General features: G+C 40.7%; 2 protein-coding genes across 7 annotated transcripts in view; both read right to left on the bottom strand.

The window, feature by feature from the left end:
- The window catches only part of rab11fip1a (RAB11 family interacting protein 1 (class I) a), a 30379-nt gene extending 22007 nt beyond the window's left edge, over positions 1-8372 (bottom strand). Inside the window, exon 1 of one of the 2 annotated variants that reach the window (XM_057831187.1) lies at positions 7660-8372. In XM_057831187.1, the coding sequence (XP_057687170.1) occupies positions 7660-8009 (350 nt within the window). In that variant the 5' untranslated portion in view covers positions 8010-8372. The remainder of the gene's footprint in view (positions 1-7659) is intronic. The other variant, XM_057831189.1, reaches the window with a different exon arrangement.
- Positions 8373-9774: 1402 nt separating this feature from the next.
- adgra2 (adhesion G protein-coupled receptor A2) overlaps positions 9775-15909 on the bottom strand; it is a 118920-nt gene continuing 112785 nt past the window's right edge. For all 5 annotated transcript variants that reach the window (XM_057831181.1, XM_057831182.1, XM_057831184.1 and 2 more), the window contains 6 exons: positions 14179-14387; positions 13950-14077; positions 12716-12839; positions 12489-12637; positions 11826-11915; positions 9775-11673 (listed from right to left, as the gene is read on the bottom strand). In XM_057831181.1, the coding sequence (XP_057687164.1) occupies positions 10260-11673; positions 11826-11915; positions 12489-12637; positions 12716-12839; positions 13950-14077; positions 14179-14387 (2114 nt within the window). In that variant the 3' untranslated portion in view covers positions 9775-10259. The remainder of the gene's footprint in view (positions 11674-11825; positions 11916-12488; positions 12638-12715; positions 12840-13949; positions 14078-14178; positions 14388-15909) is intronic.

The following is a 15909-nucleotide window of genomic DNA, read 5'->3' as shown; positions in this document are numbered from 1 at the left end:
GTTGGAGCCATGATTCTTGTGAATCCACTTGGTCCAGCAGCCCCCCAAGGTGTGATAACTGCCCTGTTTTTAACTGCTGACTAACGAGCAGATCTAATCTGAGGCAGGGGCCCAATTAAGGAAAGGAAAATGACTAGGTGTGTCTGTATTTTCTATTCAAAATGGAGTGATTACATATTTTTTTTCTTCAGAATGGAGTGATTCTATATCTATTTCCCTGCACTTGCTCTATAAAAGTAAGATTTACTGACCACCAAAATGTTTTTTTTATTCATTTCTGTTAGTGTTTCTGAATGCCAAGGAGTTGCACCTTTGAACTAATTCATTATTTTTTCAAGCTTTTTACCCAAGTTTGTTATACATGAGAAAATGTCTGAGTGAGTACTCGTCCGAGACTGGTTATTCCATACTTTTAGCTAGGGGTTGTATGTTCATCAAAGTGAGAGTTTATTGTTGAGATTGATGAGGTGACAATTAGAAATACCATTTCGTCTCCTTTTCTAAAACCAACATATTTGCCCAATGGAATAATAATAATGATAAAATCAAAATAAAACAGTCCCTTTTCTTAATCTTATCATAAAAGTAATAGATTATAAACGGTAAATTAAATATATTTAATCTGGACTAGCTATTATTTACACACTGACCCTGCATTTGTAAGTCACAGAAGTAGTGGAGCAACCTCACACAGTCAGCCTCAAGGTGACAAGATCAGGTAGCACGACCCACATCAAAACAAGGCAAGAGCAGCATTCAAAAAGAGAAGAATCATTCAGCCATGACTAGGGAGGGAGCAAGGACTGAGCTTTCTCAACAAAGCGTGAAAAGGTCTGCGCAAACACAAAGATAAGAAAGGCATGAGTGCAGTAACCTAACCTTTCAAAATGCTCATTTCAAAATTAAGGTCACATAGAGTGCTTCTCTCTCTACATTTAGCCTTTATGCTTATAGCTTCATTAAGGCCATGTCTACACAAGGACAGATCATTTTCTCCGTGGTATTTTGCCGACTATTTTTATACCTTTCTGCAGTACGTTTAAGGTGCGTTTAAAGCGGAAGTTCAGGATTTTTGACGTTAGGCTTAATCTTCGAGTTAGCAGGGGTTTAGTTAGTTGATGGAGTTGATTTCAACAAATTCCGTTTCATTTGCAAGTTGTTTGTTTCAGGGCTCCGGAGGGGCTAAGCTAGCGTGAGTCAATGGCACCATTATCGCATGCCAATAAAAATCAACATACAGTGGGGAGAACAAGTATTTGATACACTGCCGATTTTGCTGGTTTTCCCACTTGCAAAGCATGTAGAGGTCTGTAATTTGTATCATAAGTTCACTTCAACTGTGAGGGACACATTCTAATACAAAAAAACAGAAAATCATGTTGTATGATTTTTAAATAATAAATTTGCATTTAATTGCATGAAATAAGTATTTGATACATCACAAAAATCGAATTTAATATTTGGTACAGAAACCTTTGTTTGCTATTACAGATACCAAACGTTTCCTATAGTCCTTGACAAGGTTTGCACACACTGCAGCGGGGATTTTGGCCCACTCCTCCATGCAGATCTTCTCCAGAGCCTTCAGGTTTCGGGGCTGCTGCCGGGCAACACGGACTTTCAGCTCCCTCCATAGATTTTCTATCGGGTTTAGATCTGGTGACTGGCTAGGCGACTCCAGGACCTTAAGATGCTTCTTACGGAGCCACTCTTTAGTTGCCTTGGCTGTGTGCTTTGGGTCGTTGTCATGCTGGAAGACCCAGCCACGACCCATCTTCAGGGCTGTCACTGAAGGAAGGAGGTCGTCAGCCAAGATCTGGCGATACATAGCCCCATCCATCCTTCCCTCATTACGGTGCAGTCGTCCTGTAGCCTTGGCAGAGAAGCAGCCCCAAAAAAATGACGTTTCCTCCTCCATGTTTCACGGTTGGGATGGTATTTCATGGGGTTGTACTCATCCTTCTTTTTCCTCCAAACACAACGAGCCGAGTTTAGACCAAAAAGGTCCATTTTGGTCTCATCCGACCACATGACCTTCTCCCATTGCTCCTCTGGATCATCCAGATGGTCAGTGCCAAACTTCAGACGTGTCTGGACATGCACTGGCTTCAGCAGCGGGACCTTGCGTGCGCTGTAGGATTTTAATCTATGACAGCGTAATTGGTTTCCGATGGTTTTCTTCGAGACTGTGGTTCCAGCTCTCTTCAGGTCATTGACCAGGTCCTGCCGTGTAGTTCTGGGCTGATCCCTCACCTTCCTCATGATCAGTGATGCCCTACGAGGTAAGATCTTGCATGGAGCCCCAGAACGAGGCAGATTGACCGTCAACTTGAACTTCTTCCATTTTCTAATAATCGTTCCAACAATTGTTACCTTCTCACCAAGCTGCTTGCTTATTTTCCTGTAGCCCATCCCAGCCATGTGCAGGTCTATTATTTTATCCCTGATGTCCTTACACAGCTCTTTGGTTTTGGCCATTGTGGAGAGGTTGGAGTTTGTTTGTTTGAGCATGTGAACAGGTGTCTTTTATACATGTAACAAGTTCAAACAGGTGCGGTTACTTCCGGTAATGAGTGGAGAACAGGAGGGGTTCTTAAAAAAGAACTAAGAGCCGAAATATTTACTAGTTGGTAATGTATCAAATACTTATTTCATGCAGTTAAATGCAAATTTATTATTTAAAAATTATACAATGTGATTTTCTGGATTTTTGTATTAGATTCCGTCCCTCACAGTTGAAGAGAACTTATGATACAAATTACAGACCTCTACATGGCTTGCAAGTGGGAAAACCAGCAAAATCGTCAGTGTATCAAATACTTGTTCTCCCTACTGTATGCACTTATGAAAATCATCGATGACCCATGCAATCAAAAGTGTTGGCTATGTTTTCAAGGTAAAGTTATTAAAACTTACCACTGCATGTCAATAATTGCAGTATGAACAGTAACATTTGTAATCCAGAAGCTCTGCAGAGGAGCAGGGCGGAGTGATATCACATCGGGGTTTTTTTTTCCACCGCTGATTTTTTTTATGTCGTCGCCAGCAGCAAGTGACCAGTTGATATTTTTCCTCGTTCTTTAAAGGGAATTTGTGGAAACTTTCCTTTGCCATTTCTCCTGTATGTTTCTACAGCCTCTAAATGCACATTTCACTATTTCTCCGGCTGTCAGTTAACTTAGCAGACTGATGCTGCATTCGAGGAAGGAGAGAAGTCAAAGTTTCCAACGTCTGATCTGGAAAAATATCATTAGTACGCCTAGTCTATTTGATCGATTATGAGAAGTCAGGTTTGCGGGAGGTCAAACTGTCGTTTCAAGGCCAAAATAAAAAACAATTTGTGGCGATGTGCCATCTTTGCTGTTTACATTCGCTTCGGATGCTTTAAGGTCGCAACTGGTACCCTCCGAGTGGGATAAGTCCGACTTCCCGCCTTCCTCGAATGCAACATGAGAATGAGTGACTGAAGCACTCCTCTTTATTGGGGTCGTATTACGCATCTAAAAAAAAAATAGTCCTGCAGAATGAAAAGAATTACGGCAGTTTGGTGTGACATTGTTTTGGCCAGATGGGTGGTCTGAAACCATGATTTGTGTTTTGAATTTTTTGACGATGTTGAATCTGTTCGTAGATCTGTATCGTTTTTTTTTATTGGCATGCTATAATGGTGCCATTGACTCGCGCTACCATAGCCACTCCGGAGCCCTGAAACTAACAAATAACTTGCAAACAAAACAGATTTGGTTGAAATCAACTCCACCAACTAACTAAACCCTTGATAACTCGAAGATTACGCCCAATGTCAAAAATCTTTATCTTCCACTATAAACGCACCTTAATAAACGTACTCCTTTTATGAGCACCCGCAAAATTGTGATTGGACAATTGGAAGATGACAAATGGAAACAAATAGTGTGGAAGTGGAAACCGCAACCAGGAGTGCTTGTGCATAACAGTGGCAATACTGGAAGTGGCGACTGTTTTGACAGGTGGAAATGTCATGAAAAAAACTGTTAGCACGCCTCTGTGACTGGGGGTACCACGCAGTTCACTTTTCGTTGATTAATTTGCCCGTACGCATTTTTATATACGCCAATTTGTTCTGTAATAAAACGCACATCTCTGTGTAATCCATGATGGAGGACCAGCAATTGGCACTAAATTGAAGCATATTATTTCTACATACGTTTTAAGGTTCAAGAAAAATGTGCGAATGCATTATCAGCTCATCACAGCTTGTTCAAGTCAAGCAAACCAGCCGGTACCCCATTTAAAATTCCGGGTTGGCAGAAAGGCAGATGCACTAATCAAAACAGCCACAAATGACAAATGACATAGGTTCTTGACAACTGTTCTACACTCTAGAATATAAACTGTAAACAATGACTGTGGGGCAAAAAAGAGAAGCAAGAATACCACATCTTGATCGTCCGTCTGCATTGTTCACAATGCCGTCATGCCGCAGTCAAAATGGCGATGTCACGGTCCATGACGTCACTTCTTTAGTACTCGATCGTTGTTAATATAGACACTCATCTATATTAAGCGGCGGTTAATATTAGCCGGCTAACTTATTCGTGTGAGTTCTTGGATAAATAAGAGGCACATTAGTGCAACCGAAATGGTGCATAGTCTAACAAATTACACATTTAAAGCCATTATCCTTCCTAGTGTAGACGTAGCCTAAGATGGTATCAGTCTAAATGTTACACCCAAGCTTCATTTACCACTGTCTCTCAAGACATCAGGGTGTGAGCTTACACGGCATTGAGTTAATGGCTCTGAGGAATGTGTGGACATGACAGCAGCAATGTCAGACATTGATTTTAGGGTGGGTCTGCAGCACATCATCTAACCCATTGGTTCTTAACCTTACTAAATGTACCGAACCCCACAGGTGCATTCACTGAACACTTCGGAATTTCATTATAAAGCCATTTTTTAACAATTCCAAACCTAGCAAGCTAACATCTAAGTGAATCTCTGTATTTCTCCCAGATTCAAATTTACTACAAACAATTTTGCCTTTTGCTGTAGATTTTCACGTTGGTAAATAAAAAGAAACTAGTTTCATTTCACACACTTCCTTTTTTGTTCTCATGTTTACATTCTCATTTTATCGTCACATCCTTGCATCACATACTATTTTCATGACGTAAAATCACGCATTATTTTAAAACTATCTAGGCAATTCCACTGTCTGCAGGTCTGTTATAGTTCCTCATACCAACTGCCAGTCAGCCTTCCACTGAGCAAACAGATTTCTTCTCCCATTAGAAAAAGGACTAGCGATTGAAGGAAATGGAATAAAGCCTGTAAACTGAGGGCAAATCAGTCCAAACCTGGTCTATCATTATGTGAATTAGAATTAGGGGTGCATGATATCCATTTTTTGAAACCGATACCGATAACTTCCTGCTCCTCAAGGCCGATACCGATACGATAACTGATAATATATATATAATTTTTCAATGTATATTCACCCGAGTTTTTGAACACCTGTAGGTCAAAAATACTATTGGTTGATTCAGCTTAGATTTGCCTTTGACTGAACCAGAATTTTCATGATGACATGAACGTTATTATAATGAACAAAACAAAGACAGTAACAAAACTTTGCATACTGGAAAAACAGGAGTGGAAACAAACGCACAAATCCCAATCTGACACCACGCCAAAAATATTATCAATAGGGCCGATGATATGTTATCGGAGTTATTGGGATGACGTCATAATTCCTATTATCGGACCGATAATTATCGTGCACCTCTAATTAGAATCATACTTTGAGACGATTCGACTATATACAGATGATGCAGACGACGAGAAATTAGTCTTTAAATTTGTGGTTTAGCCACGCCTACCACTATAGGGCTCTAGCGTCCCCAACAGGGGGATGACGTCAGCAGGAGAATGGTTTCATCCGATTTAGACTTCAGCCCATTGAGGGGGAATTATTCATAACGAGGAAAATGCGACGAAGAGAGCAGCAAATGTCATTGTTTCAATCTCTCCAATATTTTTACAGGATATTCTTTTTATCGAAGTATTTTTCCCCAATTGCTAAATAAATGGTAGGGTCATGACAAATAACAGGCTTGTGCTAAATGGAATATGAAATATTAAAAATGTTTTTATTCAGTACAACATGGCAAAATTACTCCATAATGGTCAAAACTGCCCACTTCTTGCACCTCCCGAACTATATTTTATACCACCGGCTTTTGTCATTTCCCTGCCTGCCCCGGCTTCCGAGACGGAGGAAAGAGTGTAAACAACAGCGGGCTGGCAGCGCTTGTCGCCGGGAATAAACGCCGAAAATAGCCCATTCTCGGTGGGGAAACAAATGGCTGATATCGCAGCACAGAGCTGCGCATGGCCAAGCCGAGGAAAGCACATTCTGTGGGCTCGCGAGGAGGTCCGATCGAACTGGGTCAGCCAACCCGTCGTTGTACTGGGGCCACAGTGGGCTGCCAGGGCTCGTCAGCGGGCATGCGAAGAGGACCGGGCGAGCAAAATACAGCTTGCCGTTCCATTGGGGGCACGGGGGGCTGGCAATGCTTGTCGCCGGGAATGAACGCCGAAAATAGCCCATTCTCGGCCGACATCAGAGCACGGAGCTGCTCGTGGCCAAGCCGAGGAAAGCGCATTCTCAGTGGTTACGCAAAGAGGACCGAGGGGGCGACAAGCCGCCGATGGCAGGCCACAAAATGCATGCCGCTTCCGTATTAAAACGTGTGCTATGATCCCAGTATTTTACATAATACAAAACACGATGCTTACACATTTCCTCATAAATCTAATGGTCCCACAGATGTCAGAATCAATCTCGGGGTGAACGGGAACTTTTAAAACCCAAAAAGGCTCATACGCCTCTTCCTGGTGCAGCAAATTTTTTCTCCTGCACATTTGGCTGGCGTGATGCGAAAAATAGACAAATTAATCTGAAAAATCAACTGAATCCGCAATCGTTCTGCATACTGTAGAATTGGATGTATACTGAAGATGACTATCCCGCTTACTTCACATTCGGAATCCTTGTCAATCCAGGAAGTAGCTCATTTTCATGGCGTGGGATTCAAAAAAACTGAACAAGTTTATCGATCGCTTCCACAGCGGTCCATTTCATTCAGGAGCATAAAATGTTAGATAAACATGATTTTAGCTGTCATACGCACTTTAACGCGTCAGTTATTGGCAGTCAATAAGGTTGTGGATGGAGTTCACATTTTCCGCATTGTTACAAAAAATAAATAAATAAATAAACAGATAAAAAGACATTGTTGGTTGTGCAATCCCACACAAACACAATGTTTAAATACGACCGTTGTTTATAAATCTTCCCATTTAAATCACAGGTGAGCTGGAATCTATCCCAGCTTGCTTTGGGAGAGGCAGGTTACACCTTGGAAAGATCGCCAGCCAATCAAAGGGGACATTGAACAAACAATCATTTCCTGTCACATCATGCATTTTTGGGTATTTCAATACTAGAAAAAAAATGAATGGCATTCAATCTTTTCTGTTTTTGGCTAATTAACTTTGAGAAATTATGGCTTGGTCACAAAGAAATTTTTTATCTTTTCAAGTTGAATGACGCTTACAATGTCCACCGAAGGAAACAATGTTAAGATATGTTATTATAGAAAGAGTTCTTACTCTGGCTTTTGTCGAGCCTTGTTTTCGTGCAGCTCCACTAAATTGACGACGGCTTGGCCCAGGAACTTGTCAAGACCGGCCTGGACTCGGTGCATGACTATGATGTACAGAGTACAGCGGTCGACGTTCCCCGGGTGGAAGAGCGGCAGGCCGAACGAAGCCTCCTCTTTCCATACCGGAGCCGTACTCTTCTCAATAACTGAGGTAGAAAACTTGTCTTTGGCCACCTGGATGATGGCATAGGCGTCGCTGGTGCCATTCTTTCCCTTGGAGCGAAGGTTCCGAGCCTGGTGCACCGTTACCTGCACGCTGGTGGGGAACGACTGCTGGCTCTGGTCAACCAGGGACATTGGGCCGTAGTCAAAGGAAACAAGACCAAACACTTCACCGGGTGGTTCTGGAAGAAAGCCTCGAGGTTGTGTCGTTGTTAACCTTCAACGTTCTCTGATAGCAGGAGGTTTAGAGTTACAGAGTTTGGCTACGGTTCAGGAAGCTCAGCTTGGTATCGAAGAACGTCCCACTCTTCCTCGTTACGCTACATTCAAGCCTCTGCCAGCGCACCCGACAGTGGAATAAAATGTAAGTAAACTGTATAAAGAACTCTTTGAAGTAGTTTTCATAAAATACCACACACAACTTGCTTGATAGCGTCACAAAAAGTTAAAACCCTAAAGGCAGGTTTCAGATTCCTATTGATTTTCTAAACTCACACCTTATTGGCCTGAGGAGGGTGTCAATATATCATATGATTCTCCGATTGGGCACTGATGAGGAGAGGCGTGGCTAAAGGAAAGAACTGTAACGCTGATCGGGAATCAGTTTTCCTAAGCTAAAGCTAGTAAGTTAAAAATAAATAAATAAAAAATAAACCTACGTCACTGGAAGACAAAAAAGTCCAGTGACTAATAAGTTTTGTTAGCTGATGAGAATATCTTATGTTTTCTTTTTCCCTTGAAGCCTCTGGTTAAAATTTCAACATCATTTTCACATGTAAAACTGTATATTGTTTTGATTTTTATTTTATTATGTCACCAGTATTGTATACATCTGTGTACAGCTGCCGGTTTTTGTCAGTTGTTTTTTGAAGCAGATATTTGTAAACATGTAAGTCTGAATTTAAAAATAATAATAATAAATTAAAAAATAAAATAAAATAAGTGTTGTCCCTTGCCGCAACAGTTGTTGCTTACTAAACAAAAACGTCAGAAATAAATGAATAGGATTACATGAAGTTCTTAGGTGTTAATGCCTGGTAAAATATCGGCCCATTTTAAGTTATTTTATTTAAATATTAAATTCAAGTCAAATTTATTTCCATTCATTGGCCCTTTTTAGGGCAAGTGACTATTTTTGCTAATTTAATGTATTTTATTAAGTTTTTTTATGATTAATTATTTTATTTTTTAAAATTCTTTTAAATTAATAACATGATGATAAATCAAATTCAATCAAATTAAAATGAATACAGAAATAAACCCTGGTTATGCCCCCAATAAAATACTAAAGTTGATTAAATAAATAAATAAATAAATAAATAAACAAATTAATTCATATTTACTTGGGTTGTCTTGACAACGATAGACATCCAATCCATTTAAACTCAGAGGACTAGCTGTGAATACTCATCCTTCAGTGCCATTGATGGCTGCCAATGAGTTAAATGAGTTTCCTATAGTGGTTTAAACATATTTTTGAAAAAATATCTTACTATTGAATGTCAAAAATAGTTTTCAATTATTCATTTTAAAGTGAGGACGTCTTTTGACATAAGTATTAAAGTGTCATTACTTGATGTGTATCCACATATGGATCTTATTACATGGTGAATAATTCTCTGGAATGACAACGGGTTGCTGCATAATTATTGATAACGTAAGCACAAGTTCCTGTTCGTATTGCTTCCTTGGTAAATTGCACGTTATCAACTTAGCTGTATGCATGCTCCCAACAAAGTTTCGTTGTGCTTTTGTAACAATGACAATAAATATTCTGAATCTGAAATGCTAATGTAAAAAAAACCAACAAAAAAACAGGTGATGTCTGTCACTCCATATCAATCATAATACATTTTATTACAAGGAGTGCTGAGGGGAATCCATAAAGATTAAAAAAAAAAAAAAAAAAAAAAAAAAAAAAATCCATTCGGTATGCCGAAATCCCACATTCTTTTAATTGACAACTGATTATGTACAAGCACTTATACACACTCGCACACACATGCAAAAAGTACATAAAGCAAACATGATCATGAATGGAATTGCATAAAGCTGTATGCTATAAAAATGAACAGTCTTCTGAAATGCATAGAAAATCAAAACTAAAATGATAAATCTCTCATTAAACGTATCCACATAAATCCAATATGTGCACAATCTTACAATATAGCCATTAGAATAAAATACACATATCCTTTTTTTTACTGTACTTAATTTTTACCATTTTACAACAAATTATTTGCCACTGGAAAGTAACAGTTTTAAGTCCTGGATCCCTTTTTTAATCTTAAATTATATAACATTAATCAATAATCAGGAGACATTGAAAAAATAGTCTCTTAAAATGCTGTAAAGGTAACACTGAGGTTCATGTACAAGTACAGATTACACAGTGGTTTCGCTCTTCCACAAACTGCTCTTCACTCCCACAGAATTTTGGGACTGATCTGTGCCACTCATGTCATGGTCCAGCTCTAGAAGCGAGTTCTTCAGGGTGCCATTTGGAGCCGCAGCTCCAGGCACGGTCGTGGTAATACTGTTTAAAGGGTAAGAGCAGCGCTTAGCCTCCCGCTCCGCAGCAGCCGCCAGTTTCAAATTGTCTCTGCTGATGCATCGTCTGTGCGTGCCATTCATGGCCATTCTGCTGGCCACAGAGGGGAGGAGAGGGTATGGTTTTCGGCTGCCGCTACTGCCCCCATCGCTGCCGTCTGAAGGGCTGGTGGCCACCGACTTACCGACATGCTTTCCGTTTGTCAGCGGGCCTGCGTGGCTCTCTGGGAGACTGTGATGGATGCTCCCATTCTCACTGGTGGCTTGTTTATGCACCATGTGTGATGAGCTGAGGTTCTCCAAACCAGTGGGACCCAAAGCTCCCAGGCTGCCCCCACCTCCTGCTGTCCTTAAAGCTTTGAGACGGTAGTGACCTCTGCCATCACCCCTATGGTGATACTGGCTATTGCCTTGTTTAGTCCTGCTATTCACTTTCCTTCTCTGAGGATGCACAGGGACTGAAGAGTTAACGCTGGGGAAAACATAGTTTGATGGCTTTGTGACATTGTCAGTGCTGGTGCCCGTGTTGATACCAGCTACAGCCCTCGAGGTATTGCTTTGAGTGTCTTGCGCCACCTGCAGTAAGTTGGTGAGTTTGCAGGGCCCAGGTCCGACACTACTGATGCCACTCGGAGTGGATGATGATCGAGTGGATGAAGAGTTGTGCGAGTCTCCGGGTTGATGGCAATTCATGAAAAGTTGGGATCCTTGCTCAGAGGTTTGCGCGCCACTTCCTGCTGTGCAGGTATAGGTAGACACCGGAAGAGTGTTGCTGTGAACCGGACAGCACGGCAACCACGAGGTCTGCACATCCACACGTCGGAAGCAGTGGTGCACCACTAGGAACACTCCCAGGGCTATGGCCACCATTCCATAAAGAGAACTAAACAACAAGCTGACGTGCCCAGTCAGGAACACTGCCATCGCCCCACAACACCACAGTACCACGAACAGGAAATGGGTGGCCACCAAAATTAAAAACTGTGTCTTTAGCGAGTACTGGTCGTCCAAAGCCACGTTGGAATTTGAAGGACCCACAACTGAGTCTGTGGACAGGAGGCTGATGCTTCCTGCTAGCGCAGGCTGGCTCTCGGTGGCAGGGGAAGACGGTGTGGTTCCTATACATTCTTTGGCAGTACGGTGTCTGAGGCAGAACACAGTGCACAGGAAGTAGATCCAGGTCACCAACACCGCTAGGCCGGCTGGGACAAAGAAAGCCCCCAGGCTGGGGCGCCACACCAGCCAGCAGCTGCAAAAGGCAGTGAAGAATCCATGAGGGGTCATAGCAGAACAAGAACTTCATTGTGAATCTGGCCATTCCCACAAAATTATTCACTTTGCCACTAAACATAATAACAAAGTCAAGGGGTCGGCTTGAGGATGAAACCATCCAGTACTCACTAAGGGCTGTTGTCTCCGTAGTTGCTGACATTGACAGCTGCAGTGATCCCACAAATGATGAGAGGAACTCCACCAGCTATCAAATAGAACCTTGAATGAGAGTTAAAACACATGTGTTTGACCTTGTGTGAGTCAGTGCCATATCTGTTCCCCGCTGTAACATGAATAGAACTGTGTGATCTTTTATTTTCTGTGCGGAGAGAGGTCAGTAAGGTTGTAATTTATTGCGGAATAGTGCCATATAACCGAGTGGGCAACAAAGAGGGTTTGGAGTAGCACCACCGTGTATGATCTTCGCTGTGGGATCACAGGGGCAAGACGAGGGCGAGGAGGGGAGAAACACAAGGGTTTATTTGGGAAGACTGTGCACTCCCTGAATTTCCATCTAGATTTACAGCGACCCCTCTCTGCCCTGTTATGCTGGATTCTTACATTCATCTCGCCTCCTTCTCCCTGTCTTATTGCTTTCTGTGTCTTTCAAAAAGCCTTCAAGGTTTCATAAAAACAGAGGGACTTTAGTTGTTGGGCACAATGTCGCCTTTAATGGTGCACGGCATGGGTGGTCGGGTACAAGCACATCTGCATCCGTCCAAAACATAAGCCGTATCGACACCTAACAATCTTATGCAACAAGAGGAGGTGAAGGCGAGTTCGTGTTCTGACCTGAGCATTGGCCGTTGAGTTGGCGGAAGTGAAGAATCTCCATCTGGTGCCAGTGGCATTCTCCACATAGCTTCTTTGTAGATGACTCTGGCACTAACACCAATCCACAGCAGGGTTGACAGTGAAGCGTAGTGCAGGGCGATGCCTACCTGTTGCATAACACTTTTGAGTGAAGCCTTTATTTTGATATTAAGAATGCTTGAGAATAGAATTGTAAAGCCACTTACTGCTTGACAAACAATTGGGTAACTGGTCAGGCTTATGCCTCCTGCATAGATGGCTGTTGTCATGGCGATGTGGAAGCAAGTATTCAGTAATGTGTGCCAGCTTTTTCTTGAAATGTGGATGGAACTGTTGAGGGAAAAAGATGAAACATAAAAATGTGCAATTGTTCATTTAATCCAAATCAATAGCATTTATTTTCATTAAAATCACAAGCAAGTGTATTAATAAAATGTTAGGTACCAGCAGGGGTGGACTGGAACTAAAAAAATGCCCTAGCATTTTTGTCCTGGGCGGCCCAAGGCAGCCCTGACGAAGCATTGTTTTTTTCCTCCGTAAAACTTAAGAAAACCTGTGCGGGGCTGGTGCTAGCGTGTCGTAGCTTGTAGAGTGTTTTCCCGTACGATATTTACTGTACGCCGTTAAAATGACAGACAAAATATGGGTTGGTGGGGAAAAAAATCGCGACTATGTTCGTAGTGCAATAATAAATTGGGATTTCAAATCTTCTCTTCTTACTGTATTCAATTGGTTAGCCATGCACTAGAGTTTTTTAATGTCCTATAATTCAAAGCCTTCATTAGGGAGCTCATAACACATTAAATGCAATTAATTGAATTAATTAATTACAAATCCCGTAATTAATTAGTTAGATTTTTTTTAATTCACTCCTCCACTCCTTTTCATCAGTCTGGCTGAACTAATAGAGAGAGAAACGTAGAGGAATGTTTTTTAATTTATTATAATCTATTTTATTGATTGATTTCAATTATGTAATGTGTTGTATTTTTTGCTGCTGTGATTTTTAAAAACACGTTTAACAGTTTAGAATAAGATAAAATGTGAAAAATCATTATTAGTTTCACCGTGGGGAAATGTATAACTACAAATATATATCTATAAATGTTAAACATTGTGGAAATAACTGCTATAAACTGTAGCACATGCAAACTGAAAAACTAAAATAACACTGTAAATTAGTCTTGTCTACTCATTAATTTCTCTCTTTAATAATCAATTTAATCACTCTTTACGTGAATCACTCTCTTTACTCACACACAAACACATGCACGAGTGTCGGGACAGCGCCTGTCGACGGACCCGCGGCCAAAACTTTTTTTTATTTTTATATTTTTTTAAATTAAATAGCGTCACTGGCTCAATAATGTGTGTCTGTACGCCCGATCGCAAGTCCACCTCTGGGTACCAGTTGGATATACGTATCACAACATGAAGTACCTGTGGTGTAGTATGTGAGTGATGATGATCGTGAAAAGGCAAAGAAGGAGGAGTGCAGTACAGGCATACACCACAGGGTGGAGAACCCTGATGGAGATGGATGCAGAACTGGGGAAGTCTGGCACCTCCTAGATAACAAATACCAAAAAAAGTGAAATTGTGGTCTCATTAAGATGTGATATATGTATGTATAACATTGTGTATGTATGTAAAATTATCATCGTCCTACCTGCAACACAGCATAATTGCTAAGCAGAGAACAGCGCATTGTGGAGGTGCTGCTGTCACTGTGGACCAGCTGGCATCCCTCGGAGCTCCAGCCCCCATGTTTGTTCAGTGTCTTTGGACTCCACTGGGCCGCCACAGCATCACTTCCTGGAGATAAGTGGCGGAGTGACACCCAGACAGGCTCCGAGTGGTTCCACATACTACAGCCATCTGTATCACACAGCAAAAAAACAAAAACAATTCATTAATTGGTATTATACATAGAAACAAAGAAATAAAATTGTTCATTCAAGTATTTTGTTTTTTTTAAATATCCGGAGCATTTAAAAAAATTTTTTTTTCTTTAATCCATATATATGAACTGAGATATCTGTACAATTTTCTTAATTTTTCATAATATGGTAATAATAGTTGGTTTTCAACACAACAATGATGCAACATATTTGGAGAGGAAAGGTATGCCTTATTTATGGCGCTATTTAAAATTTTGATTAAAATGAATGCTTACTTTTTGTATTGAAGTAGATTTGTGGAGTTGTAGCTTTTTAAGTAATTGAATCAATACTTTTACCACTCTTAAACAAAATTATCTGTACAGTGGTACCTCTACATAGGAAGTTAATTCGTTCCAGGATCTTGTTTGTAAGTTGAAATGGTCGTATGTCGAGCAGGATTTTTTCCATTAGAATACATTATATTTCCATTAATTAATTCCACAGCCCGAAAACCTACACTAAATCCTTAATAATGCAGCTGTTAGTATTACAAATGGCAATTACACATAGCAAAACAAATAAATTATTAAAAAAAAAAAAAATCGGAATACAGTATAATACAGATAATATAATAATAATGTAAATACAGCATACAGTATAATAATAATAATCCTATAATAATGTAACAAATCATGTTCTAATTTGGCGGACGTGTTTTGCCTGCTGTACCTGAATGCACTGCCTGGCTGACCTAGCAGTGAGATAGAGAGTGTGGCAGAGATTTTACTTTTTCTTTTATGTTCTGTTGGGGACTTGGCATCAACTGCGGCAGACAGTAGGCATGTTGTGTTACAGAGGTTCTGAAATTAATGGTTAAAATACCGTTGAGATCGTTCTACAGCCGTTTTGTTGAGCCAGTTCAGAGACGCGCACACCACGCTCATATTTTTAAAATCATTTCCATCTTCATTTCATTGGTAAGTGTCACCTTTTTCTTTTCTTTTTTTACCACTTGCACTAACCTTCTTGGAACCCATGTTGATTTTTCTCACAAGCAAATTCGCTATGCATCCGTGTTGCGGGAAAAAAAAAGAAACTGCGGCGCTGTCATGAATCCTCGTATTTCGAGCATGTCGTCGGATATAGAAGCAAAGGGCAAGTCAAATTTTACGTTGGCTGTCGATAAGATCGGGTGTCGAAACGATCGTATGTCGAGATACCACTGTACTTCTACTTCAGCATATTGTGAGTTTTTTGCCACTTTTGGTTTTTCACCACTGCACATTCTATGTATATCCAGACTGATTCATCACAAACAGCACTCATCTTTGCAAAGGCAAAATCATTGAGGCTCTCTTGTATAGGATCTTACTTATTGTGCAAGTGGTCATGTGGTTCTTCAATGCACATAGTCCCAATGTAAGGAAAATTGCCATCAGTTTAGATGTACAGTATAGAAAACGGATCTACTTTTTTCTGTGTCAAGCAAAAGTAACCTACTTTTTTCTGTGTCAAGC

The sequence above is a fragment of the Corythoichthys intestinalis genome, chromosome 3 (genome assembly GCF_030265065.1).
Source record: "Corythoichthys intestinalis isolate RoL2023-P3 chromosome 3, ASM3026506v1, whole genome shotgun sequence".
Classification (NCBI taxonomy): domain Eukaryota; kingdom Metazoa; phylum Chordata; class Actinopteri; order Syngnathiformes; family Syngnathidae; genus Corythoichthys; species Corythoichthys intestinalis.
Note: the sequence above shows the minus strand (reverse complement) of the source record. Positions and strands in the feature narration are given on the sequence as shown.